Source organism: Danio rerio, chromosome 13, assembly GCF_052040795.2.
Source record: "Danio rerio strain M-AB ecotype USA chromosome 13, GRCz13ab, whole genome shotgun sequence".
Lineage (NCBI taxonomy): Eukaryota > Metazoa > Chordata > Actinopteri > Cypriniformes > Danionidae > Danio > Danio rerio.
In genome coordinates this window covers 44991779-45007615 of record NC_141033.1, presented here as the reverse complement: position 1 = coordinate 45007615, position 15837 = coordinate 44991779, and the positions used below count along the sequence as shown (strand labels likewise).

Sequence of the window (15837 nt, the reverse complement as noted above, 5' to 3'; positions counted from 1 at the left end):
CGTGTTTTGAATTTACGAATTGGATTTGTGTATTTATGAATCGTATTTTAAATTTACGAATTGGATTTGTGTATTTATGAATCGTGTTTTAAATTTATGAATTGGATTTGTGTATTTATGAATTGTGTTTTAAATTTACGAATTGAATTTGTGTATTTATGAATCGTGTTTTGAATTTATTAATTGGATTGGTGTATTTATGAATCGTGTTGTGAATTTACGAATTGGATTTGTGTATTTATGAATCGTGTATTTATGAATCGTGTTGTGAATTTACGAATTGGATTTGTGTATTTATGAATCGTGTATTAAATTTATGAATTGGATTTGTGTATTTATGAATCGTGTTGTGAATTTACGAATTGGATTTGTGTATTTATGAATCGTGTATTAAATTTATGAATTGGATTTGTGTATTTATGAATCGTGTTGTGAATTTACGAATTGGATTTGTGTATTTATGAATTGGTTTTTTAAATTTATGAATTGGATTTGTGTATTTATGAATTGTGTTTTAAATTTATGAATTGGATTTGTGTATTTATGAATTGTGTTTTAAATTTATGAATTGGATTTGTGTATTTATGAATCGTGTTTTGAATTTACGAATTGGATTTGTGTATTTATGAATCGTATTTTAAATTTACGAATTGGATTTGTGTATTTATGAATTGTGTTTTAAATTTACGAATTGGATTTGTGTATTTATGAATCGTGTTTTGAATTTATTAATTGGATTGGTGTATTTATGAATCCTGTTGTGAATTTACGAATTGGATTTGTGTATTTATGAATCGTGTATTTATGAATCGTGTTGTGAATTTACGAATTGGATTTGTGTATTTATGAATCGTGTATTAAATTTATGAATTGGATTTGTGTATTTATGAATCGTGTTGTGAATTTACGAATTGGATTTGTGTATTTATGAATTGTGTTTTAAATTTATGAATTGGATTTGTGTATTTATGAATTGTGTTTTAAATTTATGAATTGGATTTGTGTATTTATGAATTGTGTTTTAAATTTATGAATTGGATTTGTGTATTTATGAATTGTGTTTTAAATTTACGAATTGGATTTGTGTATTTATGAATTGTGTTTTAAATTTACGAATTGGATTTGTGTATTTATGAATCGTGTTTTAAATTTACGAATTGGATTTGTGTATTTATGAATCGTGTTTTGAATTTATGAATTGAATTTGGTATTTTTAAATTATGTTTTGAATATACAAATTGAATTAGTGTATTTTTGAATTGTGTTGTGAATTCACAAATTATATTTTGTAAATGTGAATTGTGTGGATGAATGAATTCTATTTTGTAAATGTGTTATTTTTGAAACTGGTCTGGCTTTATATTTAATGTACATAGTGCAGAATATTGTGCATCTTGTTTATAACAGACATATCTGTTTTAACGTATTTATACAATCAGAACTTTATAAGAGTAACTTTGCAAAATGTATGTTCAGACTTGGGTGGTGTACAACAGTCCATGGCACGGCTCAGCAACAACTAGGTTATATTTGCTGCAGGATCTTGGGTTACACCCAGCAATGCTGCACAAAACATCTACGCAACAGAGATCCCAACAGCTCTGGATGTTTTTTTTTTTTTTTACTTCAGAGCTTTTAGTCTGACTGTATTACAATTATATCTGACACAGATCTCAGTTTGCACTCTTCAGGAATTATGTCTCATTATTTGCCCATTAGGTGAAGGGTTACCAATTCTGCATATCAAAACATATACGAAAAGAGATTTTACTCAGCCTAATGAAAAAAGTACATCAGTTTCAACACCTCTTGGGGGATTCTACGATGCCAAAAACATTCCCATGAAAAACAGGCCGAGAATGCGACAGTTTCAGCGAGCTTGATTGATTTATGAACTCAACCTTTAATCAATTTTAATCAGAACAGACGATCGTAACAAGATGAAGAGCGTTTCTGCAAAATACTCCGTCAGTTAATCCTCGTTTTGCTGCATTAGAGCTGCATATTCAAGGTCATTACAGAAATCATCACATCAGAGAACGCGCTGACCACCTAAATGACAGCAAATCAGACTACTTTATACCTTCACAGCACATGCACGAACATGATAATGCATTGCTAAAATGCACCGGATAATTGGAAAGGGAAAGAAACCAAATCCAACACTCCAATCCGCCGCACACAACTCATTTGTAGCTATTTTTAAACACAACATGCATCTGATGGCTTGACATTTTTTCCCGTTTGCTTTCGTTTTTCCTGCTGTACATGAATGAGACTTTACCTTATCGTTCAGCTTTTGGGACTCTGTAAATAAGGCTATTTCTGTTTGTCTCGCCTGGGTTTTGATATGACAGATGAGCTGCCCTTCTGCAGTCGCCTCAACAGCTGATTGACTGCGGCGCATGGCTGATGCACCGAGGGATTGTGGGAATTGTAGTTTTTCGGGCGGAACAGCCGTCAAATTCACTGTGACATGTTGTGAAGCTTATGATTGGCAGGCAAAATTGGGGATTTGTTGTGAAGCTTATAATGGAATAATATGCAAATCACGGTAGTGTTTTAGGTTTCATTTCAAATGCATAGTGGTCCCAGTGCTTCTAAATGTATAATTTTAAGTCATAATAAAAAATAAAAAAAAAAACAAATAAAATGCTTTTATGCGTTTTGGCTAAAATCTAAATTTTAACTCGATTACGATTAATGAACAATTATTATTTTATTTATTTTTTGACCTCATAGTTCACTGACAGGTTTTGTACAGTAAATATGCTCACATATTACAGGTGAGGGATTTTTTTAATGAAAGTTACATTACTTGACTTTATAATAATTGAAAGAAACACACACTATGTACTATCAATGATTGTTTATTGCGCATCAACATTGAACAAAGTAAACTAAAACACCCATTGCCTAAAATGAGCAGTCACTTTTTAAATAACTTGCACTTTTGGAAAAAATAAATTATTTTCAATGTTTTTCATAATAAAAGTAGAAGGTATAAAGGCTATAGTGTATTATTGTATGCGACCGCATGAAGGCTGCGTCTGACCATATGAGTGCGCTCGATGCAGCAGTATAAATCAGCCAGAGCGGGGTCACATGACTCCACGCGTGATAGGGAAAGTAAGCGAAAAAATTTGACCTGGAAAATTAGATCGATTATAGGTTCTAAATGTCGATTTCGATTACTTTTCTATTCATTTTATACATTAATCAGATTTTTTTTAGATTTCTTTGAGTACATCTTAATAGCATGTAATATGGTTAATTGTGCAGTGATGTTTTGCATGATGTTATGCTGAAACTACCCAAGAACATTTCAATTTTATAACACAATATTTACGCTTTTATTGAACTTTTGAATGTTGAAATTTGTTTATTGAATATCAAATCAAAGATCAAAATAAACACAATAAAAAAGATTGGATTGCAGCTGTTGTTTACATCAAACAACAGCTGAAATCAGATCTTTTTTGTGTTTATTTTGATATTTGATTATCAAAATAAACACAGTAGGTGATTTTGATTATGAAAATAAACAAAACAATCTAACGGCAATTTGTAACTTTTTGATTTAGTGACTAAATCGTATGAAGTAGTACGATCTAATTCGTACATTTTTTGTACGATTTGCTCATCCCCCAATGACAATTGGGTTTAGGGGTGGGGTTAGGTGCCACGCCTCCTTTTTGAAAACGTACAATTTTGTACGAACGAACTAGTTCGTACGAATTAGCCACAAAACCGACAAAACGAAAAATACATGTTCTCGTGAGATCAGGCTGAAATAAACACAGTAAAGTGGCCGAATGCAATGTTAGCATTACGTTAATGTTCACTGCAGCCTGGCGATTGCATCTCTATTTTTAAATATAATACTATAGTACATTTTTTACTCGATAACTAGTACGTGGATTCATGTAAATATATATGGCAGAAGAAGGAGGGTTTGTAATGCAGCAGAATTTTTCCATTTTATAACCCAAACTTACTTGAGTATGTTTAATCTGGTTATTAAATATCAATTCAAATATCAAAATAAACACAATTAAAAGCATACAAAGCCAACATTAATTTAATAGAGATTTATTTTAAAAATGCAATGATCTCTCTCAGATATCTCTGCATTAAATACTAAACGAACACTCATTAATACTAATACAGAGATTATTTATTATGTATTATTGTTTTTTAATCACAAGTAACCAACTGGGTTTTTCTTATTGTATTTAAAGCTATTCACATGGGTCAAATGTGAGGTGTACATTCCTTATAGAGAACAGTGCAGTAAATATGCTACAGTGAATTTACAGAAATATAGCCTAGCTAAAGAGGCATATTAATGCTTGACATCAAAACACTATATGTTATATACAATGTGTATACACTGTATATTTATATAGCATATCAAAACACATCAGCAATAAACAAACACTATAATTCCAAAGGTATGTGCTATATGAAATGAATCAAGCCCTCACTAATCACATGTATTATTATTACTGAATCCCTTTCAGTAAGCAGTTAAATAAAACATGCATTCCAGTCATTTTTAAGTTGTGCTGAAATATGTTCACTCTCCTTACCACAGTACGAGGTATTCTGAAGCCAAATATGTATCTTCATGTTGCTCCAGCAGGCGTAGTCTCTCTTGCTCTGGGCTGCCTGCCTCTGCGAGAACATAAATTTTTATATTTTTGGCTACATGGAATAAAGACTACACGTCCCAGAATGCACTTGCGGTCTCGCGATTCCGAAGTTAACGCTCGCACAAGCGCGGTGCCGCGTCCGCTCGCGTTTTCTCACGCGCAGTCAATGGAGTCACTGCGTGTTTCTGGAAATACTGGCATTTATGAATATTCATTAACAGATCGGTTTATATTAATTGATCTCAATGGTCTATGATCGGATTTCAGCTGTCGTTTGATGTCAGTAAGGTAGCCATATGCGTTGTTAGCATCGCGTTAGCGTTCACTGCGGCCTGACGGTTGAATCTCTATTATTAAGATAATACTAAAGTATTTTTTTTACTCGATAACTAGTGCGTGGACTCATGTAAATATGGCAGAAGAAGGAGCGGTTGTAATGCAGCAGATCGTGGACAGGTAAGTGAAAGAAACAAATGTAAACAAACGGCTAATGCCAGCTATGTCGACCTGTCAAAGCTTCATATAGAGGTATTAACATTCGTAATCGCATATATAAGTAATCCTAACGAATAATAAGAGTGTCTAAGGAGAGATTGTTTGCAGGTTTAACGTTAGAGCGATTCTGCTTTTGCAAAGAGATGCTAATTGTGTTACTTGCATGATGTGACGTCTTTGGCGAGGGGGCGTGACCTTGAGTTGGCATTTTAATTTTGTTTTGATTTAGATTTGCTCCTTTGTTTATATATTTTAAATCCTTATGGTCATCCATAACCTCATATGTATATCAGCCCTGTACTAAATGTATTTTTAAAACACTAATAGCATACTGTTTTTGTGTCAAGTTTGTATTTTAAATTTTGCATAAACTAATAGTAAATAACAGTAATTTTTGACTATGTCTACATATTAGATTATAATGCTGCGTTTCCTTTGCATAAATGAAATTTATGGGTCTATATTATACAGACAGTACCTTAAATGTTTATATGGCTTAAGTGTATTTGCCATTTTGTGTGTGTGTGTGTATATATATATATATATATATATATATATATATATATATATATATATATATATATATATATATTAGTATATGAGCTATGAAGTAGATTAAATTCAATTTTTAAACTTCTGGTTATGTAAATTCAAATTGGCAGAATTCTTGCTTAAGTACACTCGCCGGCCACTTTATTAGGTTGTCCTGTCCAACTGCTTGTTAACGCATATTTTTAATCAACGAAACACATGGCAGCAACTGATGCAAATGCAATCAGGCATGTAGACATGGTCAAGAAGATCTGCTGCAGTTCAAACCGAGCATCAGAATGGGAAAGAATGGTGATTTGAGTGACTTTGAACGTGTCATGGTTGTTGGTGCCAGACGGGCTGGTCTGAGTATTTCAGAAACTGCTGATCTACTGGGATTTTCACGCACAACCATCTCTAGGGTTTACAGAGAATTGTCTGCAAAAGAGAAAATATCCAGTAAGCGGCAAGTCTGTGGGCACAAATGCCTTGTTGATGCCAGAGGTCAGAGGAGAATGGCGAGACTGGTTCCAGCTGATAGAATGACAACAGTAACTCAATTAACCACTCGTTACAAAACAATCAGTTATGAAGAAGAGCATCTCTAAACACAAAACGCATCCAACCTTGAGGCGAATGGGCTACAGCAGCAGATGATCTCACTGGGTGCCACTCCTGTCAGCTAAGAACAGGAAAATGAAGCTACCGTTTGCACAGACTCACTAAAAATGGACAATAGAAGATTGGAAAAGCGTTGCTTGGTCTGATGAGACTCGATTTCTGCTGGGACGTTTGGATGGTTTGGTCAGAATTAATTGGCATCAACAATATGAAAGCATGGATCCATCCTGTCTTGTATCAACAGTTCAGGCTAGTGTTGGTGGTGTAATGGTGTGGGGGATATTTTCGTGGCACACTTTGTGCCCATTAATACCAAGTGAGCATCGTGTCAACGCCACAGCCTACCTGAGTATTGTTACTGACCATGTCCATCCCTCCACAGTGTACACATCTTCTGATGGCTACTTCCAGCAGGATAACGTGCCATGTCATCAAGAGCAAATCATCTCAGACTGGTTTCCTGAATGTGACAATGCGTTCACTGTACTCAAATGGCCTCCACAGTCACCAGAGCTCAATCTAATAGAGCTTTTTTGGGATGTGGTGGAACAGGAAATTCGCATCCTGAATGTACAGTCAACAAATCTGTAGCAACTGCGTGATGCTGTCATGTCAATATGGACCAAAATCTCGGAGGAATATTTCCATTACCTTGTTGAGTCAATGCCACGAAGGATTAAAAAGGCAAAAGGAGGTCCAACCCGATACTAGTAAGGTGTACCTAATAAAGTGGCCGGTGAGTGAATGTTGTATGATAATGTTGACTTTAGAATATGCTCATCATTACATTACCGGTTTACTTTGTTCTTCAAAGTGTTCAGTGAGTTGATTCATGTGTTAATCAACACTACAGCACAGCTTACCTTGTTCTGACCTTAGAATATTCCTTTAATAGTAAAACAGCTTAAGTCATAAGAGGCTTGATTGCCTGTTTGATCTGACTCGCACACCTGCTCAGGTCAGTAGATGCTTTCGGGACGGTTCAGGGTAAAAAAAGCTCTTGCCGTGAGTATCTGGAGATTTTCTTTTAATGAACCCATAAAGAGGACAGCGTGCCCTGGAGAAGTTTATAGTGACACTGTTGTTGTGCATTGACCCTCAGGGGTCATAAATAAACAGTACATCGCCTCTTCCCTGTAATTGCAGATTTTCTAAATATAGGAGCATTTGTTGGGTAAATGACGTGGACAAAATCTGACTTCAGTAATTATTCATTGGGTCAAGCTGTTTGGTGTTCTGACCTTGTCTATGTTTTTTTCCACTGAGACTGTGCTGTTTTCCACATAGGGCCAGGCAGTGCTTGCAAAATAAGCGAGATTACTGCACTGGCCTGCTGATGAGGCACAGTCCAGCAGACCTGTCAACGGCAGTCTTAAGGCCAATTCACACTGTACCGACAGAAACCGACAAACGTGAACAATCATCAGATAAACGCATGTCATTCCTCAGACATTCTCTACACACTGACAAGCAACGATTCAGCAAGTTAAGCCAACGGAAAAAGCCTGGCGTGCTACTTTTATTTGTTAGCGGAAAGATGCTAGGAGCTTTGATGTGTTAGTAAAGGCCTAAAAAAATAGTATTATGCAGCATGCAACAACTAGACCAAACGTGACCGTAAATACATTTGATTTGATTTATTTTATTTTTAAAAATCATACACTTTAAACAATTCTTTAAACAAAATACATTTCATCATGATTGAAATAAAGCGGGATGAAGCGCAAGCTTATAATTTTCCTCACCCCATTACCACATCTTTCCACATCATTCTTCTATTACTTCAACTGATTTCTTACATTTTTACATACAAGGTTCTTTTAGATACTTTTAATGTTGTTTTTGGTATTCACTACATTCGCTTTTCCACTCAGAGTTGACTTCTTTTCAACTCCGAGCACACGGTGTGCAACAGCAAAAATGCGAGGCGCAGCAGGCGGTTAAAACGCTCACGGCCGTTAGAAAACCATTCAAAAAAGGTACACGCATAAAGCGTGTTAGGTGTGATCGGCCCCTCAGTACGACCATTTCTCCTTTGGCCAAACTTATGTTTAAACACAGTGGATTTCTATTGTAAACAAATACAGTTCTCTTGACATTTTTTTGTATTCATTAAAAATTGTAATTAAAATGGCATTTCATAATTCATTTTGAGCATGTTCATTTAGGCCCAATCCCAATTCTATTTTTGTACTCCTACCCCTTCCCCTTGGCCCTTGCAGGGTTAAGGGGAAGGTCTTCAAAATTTAGCCCTAAGAATTGGGACAGCACCTGCACAAGTCATTATATGTCTTCCCAAATTTTTTTGCTTCACGTGAGATCAGACAAAGGCAACTGCTGTAGTTGTTCCAGTTGTGCTATTTTTTGGCATCTATCTTCAGAAAGAAGGCATATACCATGCTATCATAATCTAATGTGGCAATAAGATCATAACTATACTGTGCATTTACACAGTGGCCATATTCATCTATGTAAACACACCGAAACAACACTAGCATTAGAGCAGATACTGTATAAAGCCCATTCCAAGCCACTAGACTTTTCTGACAGGGTATTCGACTGTCAAAATGTTGTGGGACAACTATACAGGAGTTATTATTGTGGATTATAGATCGCGAAATTTAGCATTTAAAAAAAAAGCATGACGGTGAAACAAAAACGCGGTTATGAATATATTAAAACATGTTTGTTTGTTGAAAAAATTCGTAATAATGACAAAAAATACTAATTTGTGGATCTCCTTACATCCGGGTTCAGCAATACTGCCGTTCTGGCAGGTGTATTCTGGGAAATTTTCTTAACCCTTGATTTTGAGCGTGGTCCTGAAAAATCTTCTTTTTGAGGGCTATTCACCCCTTAGCCTTACACCTTCAAGCTTAAGAGAATTGGGACATCTCTATGCCTTGACGTGAACGTGCAAAATAAGGGGGAAGGGCTAAGGGGTAGAATTGGGATTGGACCTTGATTTCTTTCTTTTAGAAAATCTCATAATCAGCTCTTATTCATTTTTTATTAATACAAATGTTTCGTAATTATTGATCATTAGTGAGCCATGCATATATACAGTACATTTTTCTTTGTTGAAGTAACACTTCATCTCCTCGTACTTCTTTTCACATTAGAGGAAACATGTATTGAGAGGAAAGTACCGGACAGACTGGTGTCAGTAAAGTGGTTTACTGGCACATTAGCCTGTTTGTCCACATATCTGTGTCAGTTGTCATGGTGAAAGCTCTCATCTCTCTCAAATGGATCCTGCGTGCATCTCTAATGTCCATCACTGAGGAAACGAGCTTCACAGATCTGTGTGAGAGCAGATATCCGTACGGCAGCATGCAGCTCTATCAGACTCCAGCACACGGCCTTATCGAGGCCTGCCACCCGCAGCTGCTCTCTCCGCATTGCAGCTCTCCTGCGCTTGGAAAGACGGGGGTCATGCTTAAATCCTGTCTGACCTTTACGTGGCAGACACTCTATCAGCCTCTTTTGTTCTCGGCTGTATTCAGAAAGCTGGCTCCATTTGTTTTGGCTGTTTTTAAAACTTCACTTTCTCTGCCATATTGTTTTTCTCACCGCAGCTTTGATGTGTTTTTCCACATCGTCATGGATCAAGCAGGTTGTCTTTTCGAATGAACGTCTGAGTCGCGTTTGAAGGTGTCTGGAAATAACCCACCATCATATGGAGCCTTTTTGGTGTTATGTTTCTAATTGATTGTCAGTAAATGGGTTTTTGCCTATGCAAGTTCAAAGACTAGAGAACACTTAAGAGGTGTCACTCGTATAGTTTTGAATGAGGAAAAATGAGCCAAGAGCTCCCCCACTCTGTGTTTACAACTGACAGGCAGACAGAGAGAAGCACCATGAGTGAGAGGACCAGCATTCAGTTGTATATGTACGACTCGGATACAGACCAAGCAGAGAGTACACTATCATTTGTGTCTTTGTATAGTTTTACAGCCAACTGTGTGCTAGTTTAAAGTGCCGAGCTTGTACACCGAGATTAATAACCACGCACACTGAATTAACTTTGACTGAGGAACCAGAGCCGCGACACGGCACACTCAGAGATGCACATTCGCATGTTATTTAAAATAAAACTATTCAGATGGTGCTCTGTGGCGCGGCAGAAGCATGAAGTGTCCTGAATCGTGGCTTGAAGCGCCATTGTGTGTACCCTGATAGAAACCCATGTTTACAATTCTAAAAATCATGGCACTGCAATGCGCTGAGCGTCGCGCCATGCAAAGCGTCGCGCCGCGCAAAGCGTTGCGCCACACAGAGCGGCGCTTCTGGTGTGCGACCTGCAGGCAAGTTCGTTATTTTATTTCCAATGGAGAGACGCGCACATGAGGTAACATGCTTGCACTTTCCAGCTGCACCTAGTTAAGATGACAAGGAGCTTGTGACCGCGATAATTGCACATGGCTGAAGTTTAAGGTAGATGCAATGAAAAGAACACTTATTTGCAAACCTACCTTAAGGTACAAACAATAATTCCGATTAGAGTGATCATGTGGTGAATGTTGATCTTGTGCTGAGCCCAATGAGCCTTGCATCTAAAAATAGAGCAAGGGTGTTTCTTTAGTGAAATCACTTTGACTCACATGCTGAAAATGGTGGACGTGAAACAACAAACTGAGAATATGGTGATGAACACCTGTCAAACAATATTGGTGGACGGGGGGACCGCACTCCTACGTCAAGTTGCGGTCAGTCTGAAAACTGCTCCAATTGGTCCACCGTTTTTATGTTGTTAAATTGAAAGAAAAAAAGGACTGGGTGTGTTTATATTACCCCGATATGACAGCCTATACCAGGGGTGGCCAACCCTGTTCCTGGAGAGCCACCTTCCTGCTGATTTTAGTTGCTACCCACATCAAACACACCTGAACCAATTAATTAGGACCTGAACACCACGTGATAATTACAGGCAGGTGTGTTTGATATGGGTTGCAACTGAACTCTCCAGGAAGGTGGCTCTCCAGGACCAGGGTTGGCCACCCCTGGTCTATACACTATACTTACACACATGTCTGTCCAAACAGCTTGAAAAGTAGATTTTTCAACATAGGTGACCTTTAAAAAAAAGGAGCCAATGGCTGCATCTGAAATCGCCCACTATTCGAGTGTGTACCAAAGTCCCTTTGAGGCAAGTCATTTTACTCGGCGGCCATCTTTAAAACACCTCTCGGGCAGTATGCTTGGGCATTTTGTTTGAATGGGGAAACATCAAATTCTCCAAAACTACTTGCCAAGCTTACGCTTACATTTCATATTATGAATAACCAATAAAATTAAACAACAACTATCTATTTAGTTTCATTTCTAAATGTTCGTATCACAAAAAATCTGCAGAAACTCACGTCTGGTCAGAGCCCCTCCTTGAAGAATTGTCATTCTATAACGATCGCTGATTGGCTACTGTACTAAAAGGAAGGCTTCATTCGCCATATAGCAATCGCTGATTGGCTCCTGTACTAGAAGGTGGGGCTTCGTTAGCCATTTTGACAATTACACTTTTCCCTATTCAAAAGTATACGAGTGACATGTCTTGTGTATTCTATAGTCTTTGTATGTACTACATTAGAAGGCCCAACTTAAAGGAGCCAATGGCTGCATCCAAAGTCGCCTAATACTCAAGTATGTACTACATTAGAAGCCCCACCTCAAAAGAGCCAATAGCTGCGTTCAAAATCACCTACTACTACTTAATGTTGGAGCACATCTGATCATTTGTGGAAGCTGATTCCAGCATCAGGGTGCACTGAAGCTGTAGGCAAAATCACCCTGACTGAACTCTTGTAATTTCTAGTTTCTATGATCCTAAAGATCTGAGTTGACTAGTAGGTTTGTATTAAGTGAGCATTTCTGTAATGTACTGAGGTCCTAGGCCATTTAGTGATTTATAAATTAGTAATAATACTTTAAAATCTGTTCTGAATTAAACTGCGAGCCAGTGTAAAGACCTGAGGACAGGTGTGATGTGCTCAGATTTTTTGGTCCTGGTCAGAATCCTGGCCGCAGCGTTCTGGATGAGCTGCAACTGTCTGACTGTCTTTTTGTGAAGGCCAGTGAGGAGTCCATTACAGTAATCCACCCTGCTGCTGATAAAAGCATGAACACGTTTCTCTAAGTCTTCTTTGGGAACAAAGCATCTAATTCCTACAATGTTTTTGAGATGATGGTATGCTGATTTATTTACTGCTTAGACATGACTATTAAAACTCCAGAATCACAACAAAATTCTTGACCTTATTTTTTGTTATTTGACCCTTTGAGCCAAGGTAAGCATTCACCTTGAGAAGCTCATCTCTGTTCCCAAACGCAATGACTTCAGTTTTCTCTTTGGTTAACTGAAGAATTAGTTATCAATATTTTGTTCAAAATGTTAGTTGTGCAGACATGGTAACTGTAGCCTTGCTACTCAGATACAAAGTTGTAAATATGCACATGCAGAGCATGAAAATAATCTGAATAGAAATTCCACCTATCATAAAATCGAACCACAAAAAATGCACAAAAATTTACCGTTAGCTCTGCCTACCTGTATAAAGAATTAACATAATGAAGTCTTTTTTTTTTTATTGTTCATTTGCGTATTAGTTTTCTCTGAAACTGCTGGTGTTTCTTTGTGGTGTATAAGTTCCTGTTTCTCCTGGCTTTATACATTAGCTGATGAAACGTGATCTTGTGGAAGGGTCTTGTGACTTTGAGCACGAGGAAAGAGAGAGAGTGTGTTTATGGATCAGCAGTGGGTCATATCTGGCTCCCCCCCTCATGTATAAATATAGACCGCAAGTTCAAGAGGACTGGCGTTACAGGAAAACAGTGACTGAAGTTACATAAACTCTTATGTAGGTGATGCAGCTGGGGTGCAAACTGTAGACTATAGTCACAGTCTATCAGATCATTCTTCTGGATAGTTCATGAAAACAATGAAAAAATGCTGTTGATTCTCGCCCTCATGACATCTAAGAAAAATACTTTTTATGAGTGTTACATAATAATATTAGTAATCATAATTGTACACTTGTGATAATGTACAGTGGGGGAAATCATGCTTTTTTCCTTGGAATGATATTTCTAAAAGACGTGTTGACATTGTATTGAACCAGATTTTAGTGAAAACCCAAACAATACAAACATAAAAAATATATATGAAAAAACTGCATGTTTAATAACAATGGAGAAACTACTAAAACAAATTCAATACTTTATATAACAGGCTTTTTTGGTGATGGCAGCTTAAAGACGCCTCTCATATGGAGAATGAAGTCACATGAATTGCTCAGGTGTGAGTTTTTCAAACTTCAACAAAGTGTAAAAATCTAGATAATTCTGTGGGTCTCGTCTATCAAATCTGAGCTTTATTTTGTCTTTGCTATTGGATTCGTATCAGGTGATTGGCTGGGCCATTCTGCAGCTTGATTTTCTTTCTCTGAAACCATTTGAGAGCTTTATTGACTGTGTTTTAGATCATTGTTTTGCTCAAATGTCCACTCTGGTTTCATCTTCATCATCCTGCTAATGTAGATGTTGGACTGAAGCAGCTGATATTAATTTATAATGATGAAGGGCAGAGAGTTGCTGAAGAACTACTGAGAGATTTTAGCTGCTGTCTGGGCCTTTACTGCCTTTCTACACCTTCCTTTCTTCATGTGTTTATTACTTTTTTCCTGTGTCACTTCATTTTATTACGCATTACTTAATTTGTAAACTAATTAGTAATTGATTTTTTCTAATTCTAATTCTAATTGTTTTTTTTTTTTTTAGATATGTATTTCTTTGGGTGTTACCAACATCTGGTATGAATTTTAAGTCAACAGCACCTTTAGAAATATGTTTTCTGAGAAAAATGGTGATGTTTTCAATACTTTTTTTCCCCTTATTTTCCAGCTGTATGTTTGTATATAGGGTCAACATCAAATATTATGAATTATAATTTCTGGCATGAATAATAGAAATAGAATTAATAATAATAATATACTTTTTTGTAATGTAATCATTTGTTGTAAAAAAAAAAAAGTGCTAAAAGTTTTCGTACTATAACATATTGTTTGATGCTATAATAGAAAATTACATCATGGAAATCATACAATGTTTTGGCTTCTGTGTCCAAAATGAAAGCATTATTGTTTAACATTGTATTTTTTATACATACCTTCTTGTATGATGTTTGTAAAATGGGTAATCACAGTTATTTTAAAGATATTTAATGCCAAACAAATGGTTATAATGGCAGTGCTGTTTGTACGATGATGGAAATGTCTGGGATCTCAGCAGTTCCTCTGATTCTCGGCTCTTTGTCGGTTCCCTGGTGATGTTACTTTCTCTCATTTGCTGTTAGCTGGAAGATCTTTCAGGTTCCCACAGTCACATGACTGCGGCCGGATGAATAAACTCATTGTGTCCAGGTTTTAATGCCTCTTTAAATACAGTCTGACCTGGGTATCAATGAGAACAGTTTGCCTTTCAAACACTTGTGAAGCATAGCACTTCAGTATTACTATTGCCCATGAGTAATGTTTGGAGCTTGCTGAAGAGTTTTGATCGAGGTTGAAGTCACTCATTCTTTTTCAGACATTATTTATCATGTGGTGCAATGTGTGTTTAAGTCAAAGGTTTGCATATTCTGGAAAATCAAAGTGGAGGTGAATGGAGATATCGTGAACTGATTTTGAACTGCTTAAATCCATGTGAAATCTAAATCTCTAATACTTGTTACGCTAACACACATTGTTAAAAAAAACCTTTGTTTTGGTAAATTTCAATCAAAGTCTGACCATTTACTTCTTCTTTCGGACTGGTGGTCCTTCTCTGATGATGCCAGTTTGACAGCTTCAGCCACAATATTCTTTGGCACAATATGCCACGTCTCTTATCGTGAAAGGCATAAGCCAATCGTATGCATTTAGATCTGGAAAACGATTTGATCCGTTCATCTCTTGAGTGCTCAGTTTTGAGTCATCTTTTATACCTCTTTTTAAAAACCCGAAGACTCGAAAGCTGAACTAATCATGGGTCCTTTCACCTCAGACTGTGTTTATTGATTAATCTTATATGGGACTGTCTGTAAACGTGAACGAATCACTCAAATCTGAAGACATGTAAGAAGAGCTGAGCTGAACTAATCATTGACAAAATGATTAATCATCGTAAACTATGAATAATTATTTTCTTTTTCTTATAGCATTCTAGTTATGACTTGTTTGTAGTGTGATCAACGCCTAGGCTAGTTGTAGATTGTTTGGAAGCAGCTCATAGTATTTTAATAATATTTTGGCAAATTGAACGAAATGAATCGGCAAATGATTTATGGCTGCAATTATTGAATATTTTAATAATCGATTAATCTGTCGAATATTTTTTTTTGATTAACCGATGAATCTGATAAAAAAAACTAAAGCATTAATTTCCAACCCTTTATTAAAAAAACAGAACTAAAATCTTCAGAAAGTGCACAAACATGTTGTCCTTGAACATCCCTGAGCTGTTATAATAATAATAATAATAATAATAATAAAAACTAACTTTG

General features: G+C 36.5%; 3 protein-coding genes across 19 annotated transcripts in view; 2 read left to right on the top strand and 1 right to left on the bottom strand.

The window, feature by feature from the left end:
• Positions 1 to 5327, bottom strand: part of cpeb3 (cytoplasmic polyadenylation element binding protein 3) — a 64987-nt gene extending 59660 nt beyond the window's left edge. For 6 of the 14 annotated variants that reach the window (XM_087277262.1, XM_087277263.1, XM_087277264.1 and 3 more), the window contains exon 1: positions 2285 to 2407. Coding sequence is in view for 8 of the 14 variants with exons in the window: in XM_087277258.1 (XP_087133384.1) it covers positions 4593 to 4689 (97 nt within the window). In the remaining 6 variants the exon portion in view is untranslated. Of the gene's footprint in view, positions 1 to 2284; positions 2408 to 4592 lie in introns of those variants that run through there. The other 8 variants (XM_087277258.1, XM_087277259.1, XM_087277261.2 and 5 more) reach the window with 3 other exon arrangements.
• The window catches only part of kmo (kynurenine 3-monooxygenase), a 177739-nt gene that overhangs the window by 43469 nt on the left and 118433 nt on the right, over positions 1 to 15837 (top strand). The gene's annotated exons all lie outside the window — the stretch shown is intronic.
• The window catches only part of marchf5 (membrane-associated ring finger (C3HC4) 5), a 42414-nt gene continuing 31347 nt past the window's right edge, over positions 4771 to 15837 (top strand). For 3 of the 4 annotated variants that reach the window (XR_015505230.1, XR_015505229.1, XM_087278094.1), the window contains exon 1: positions 4771 to 5111. Coding sequence is in view for 1 of the 4 variants with exons in the window: in NM_001082827.2 (NP_001076296.1) it covers positions 5068 to 5111 (44 nt within the window). In the remaining 3 variants the exon portion in view is untranslated. 4 annotated transcript variants of the gene reach the window in all.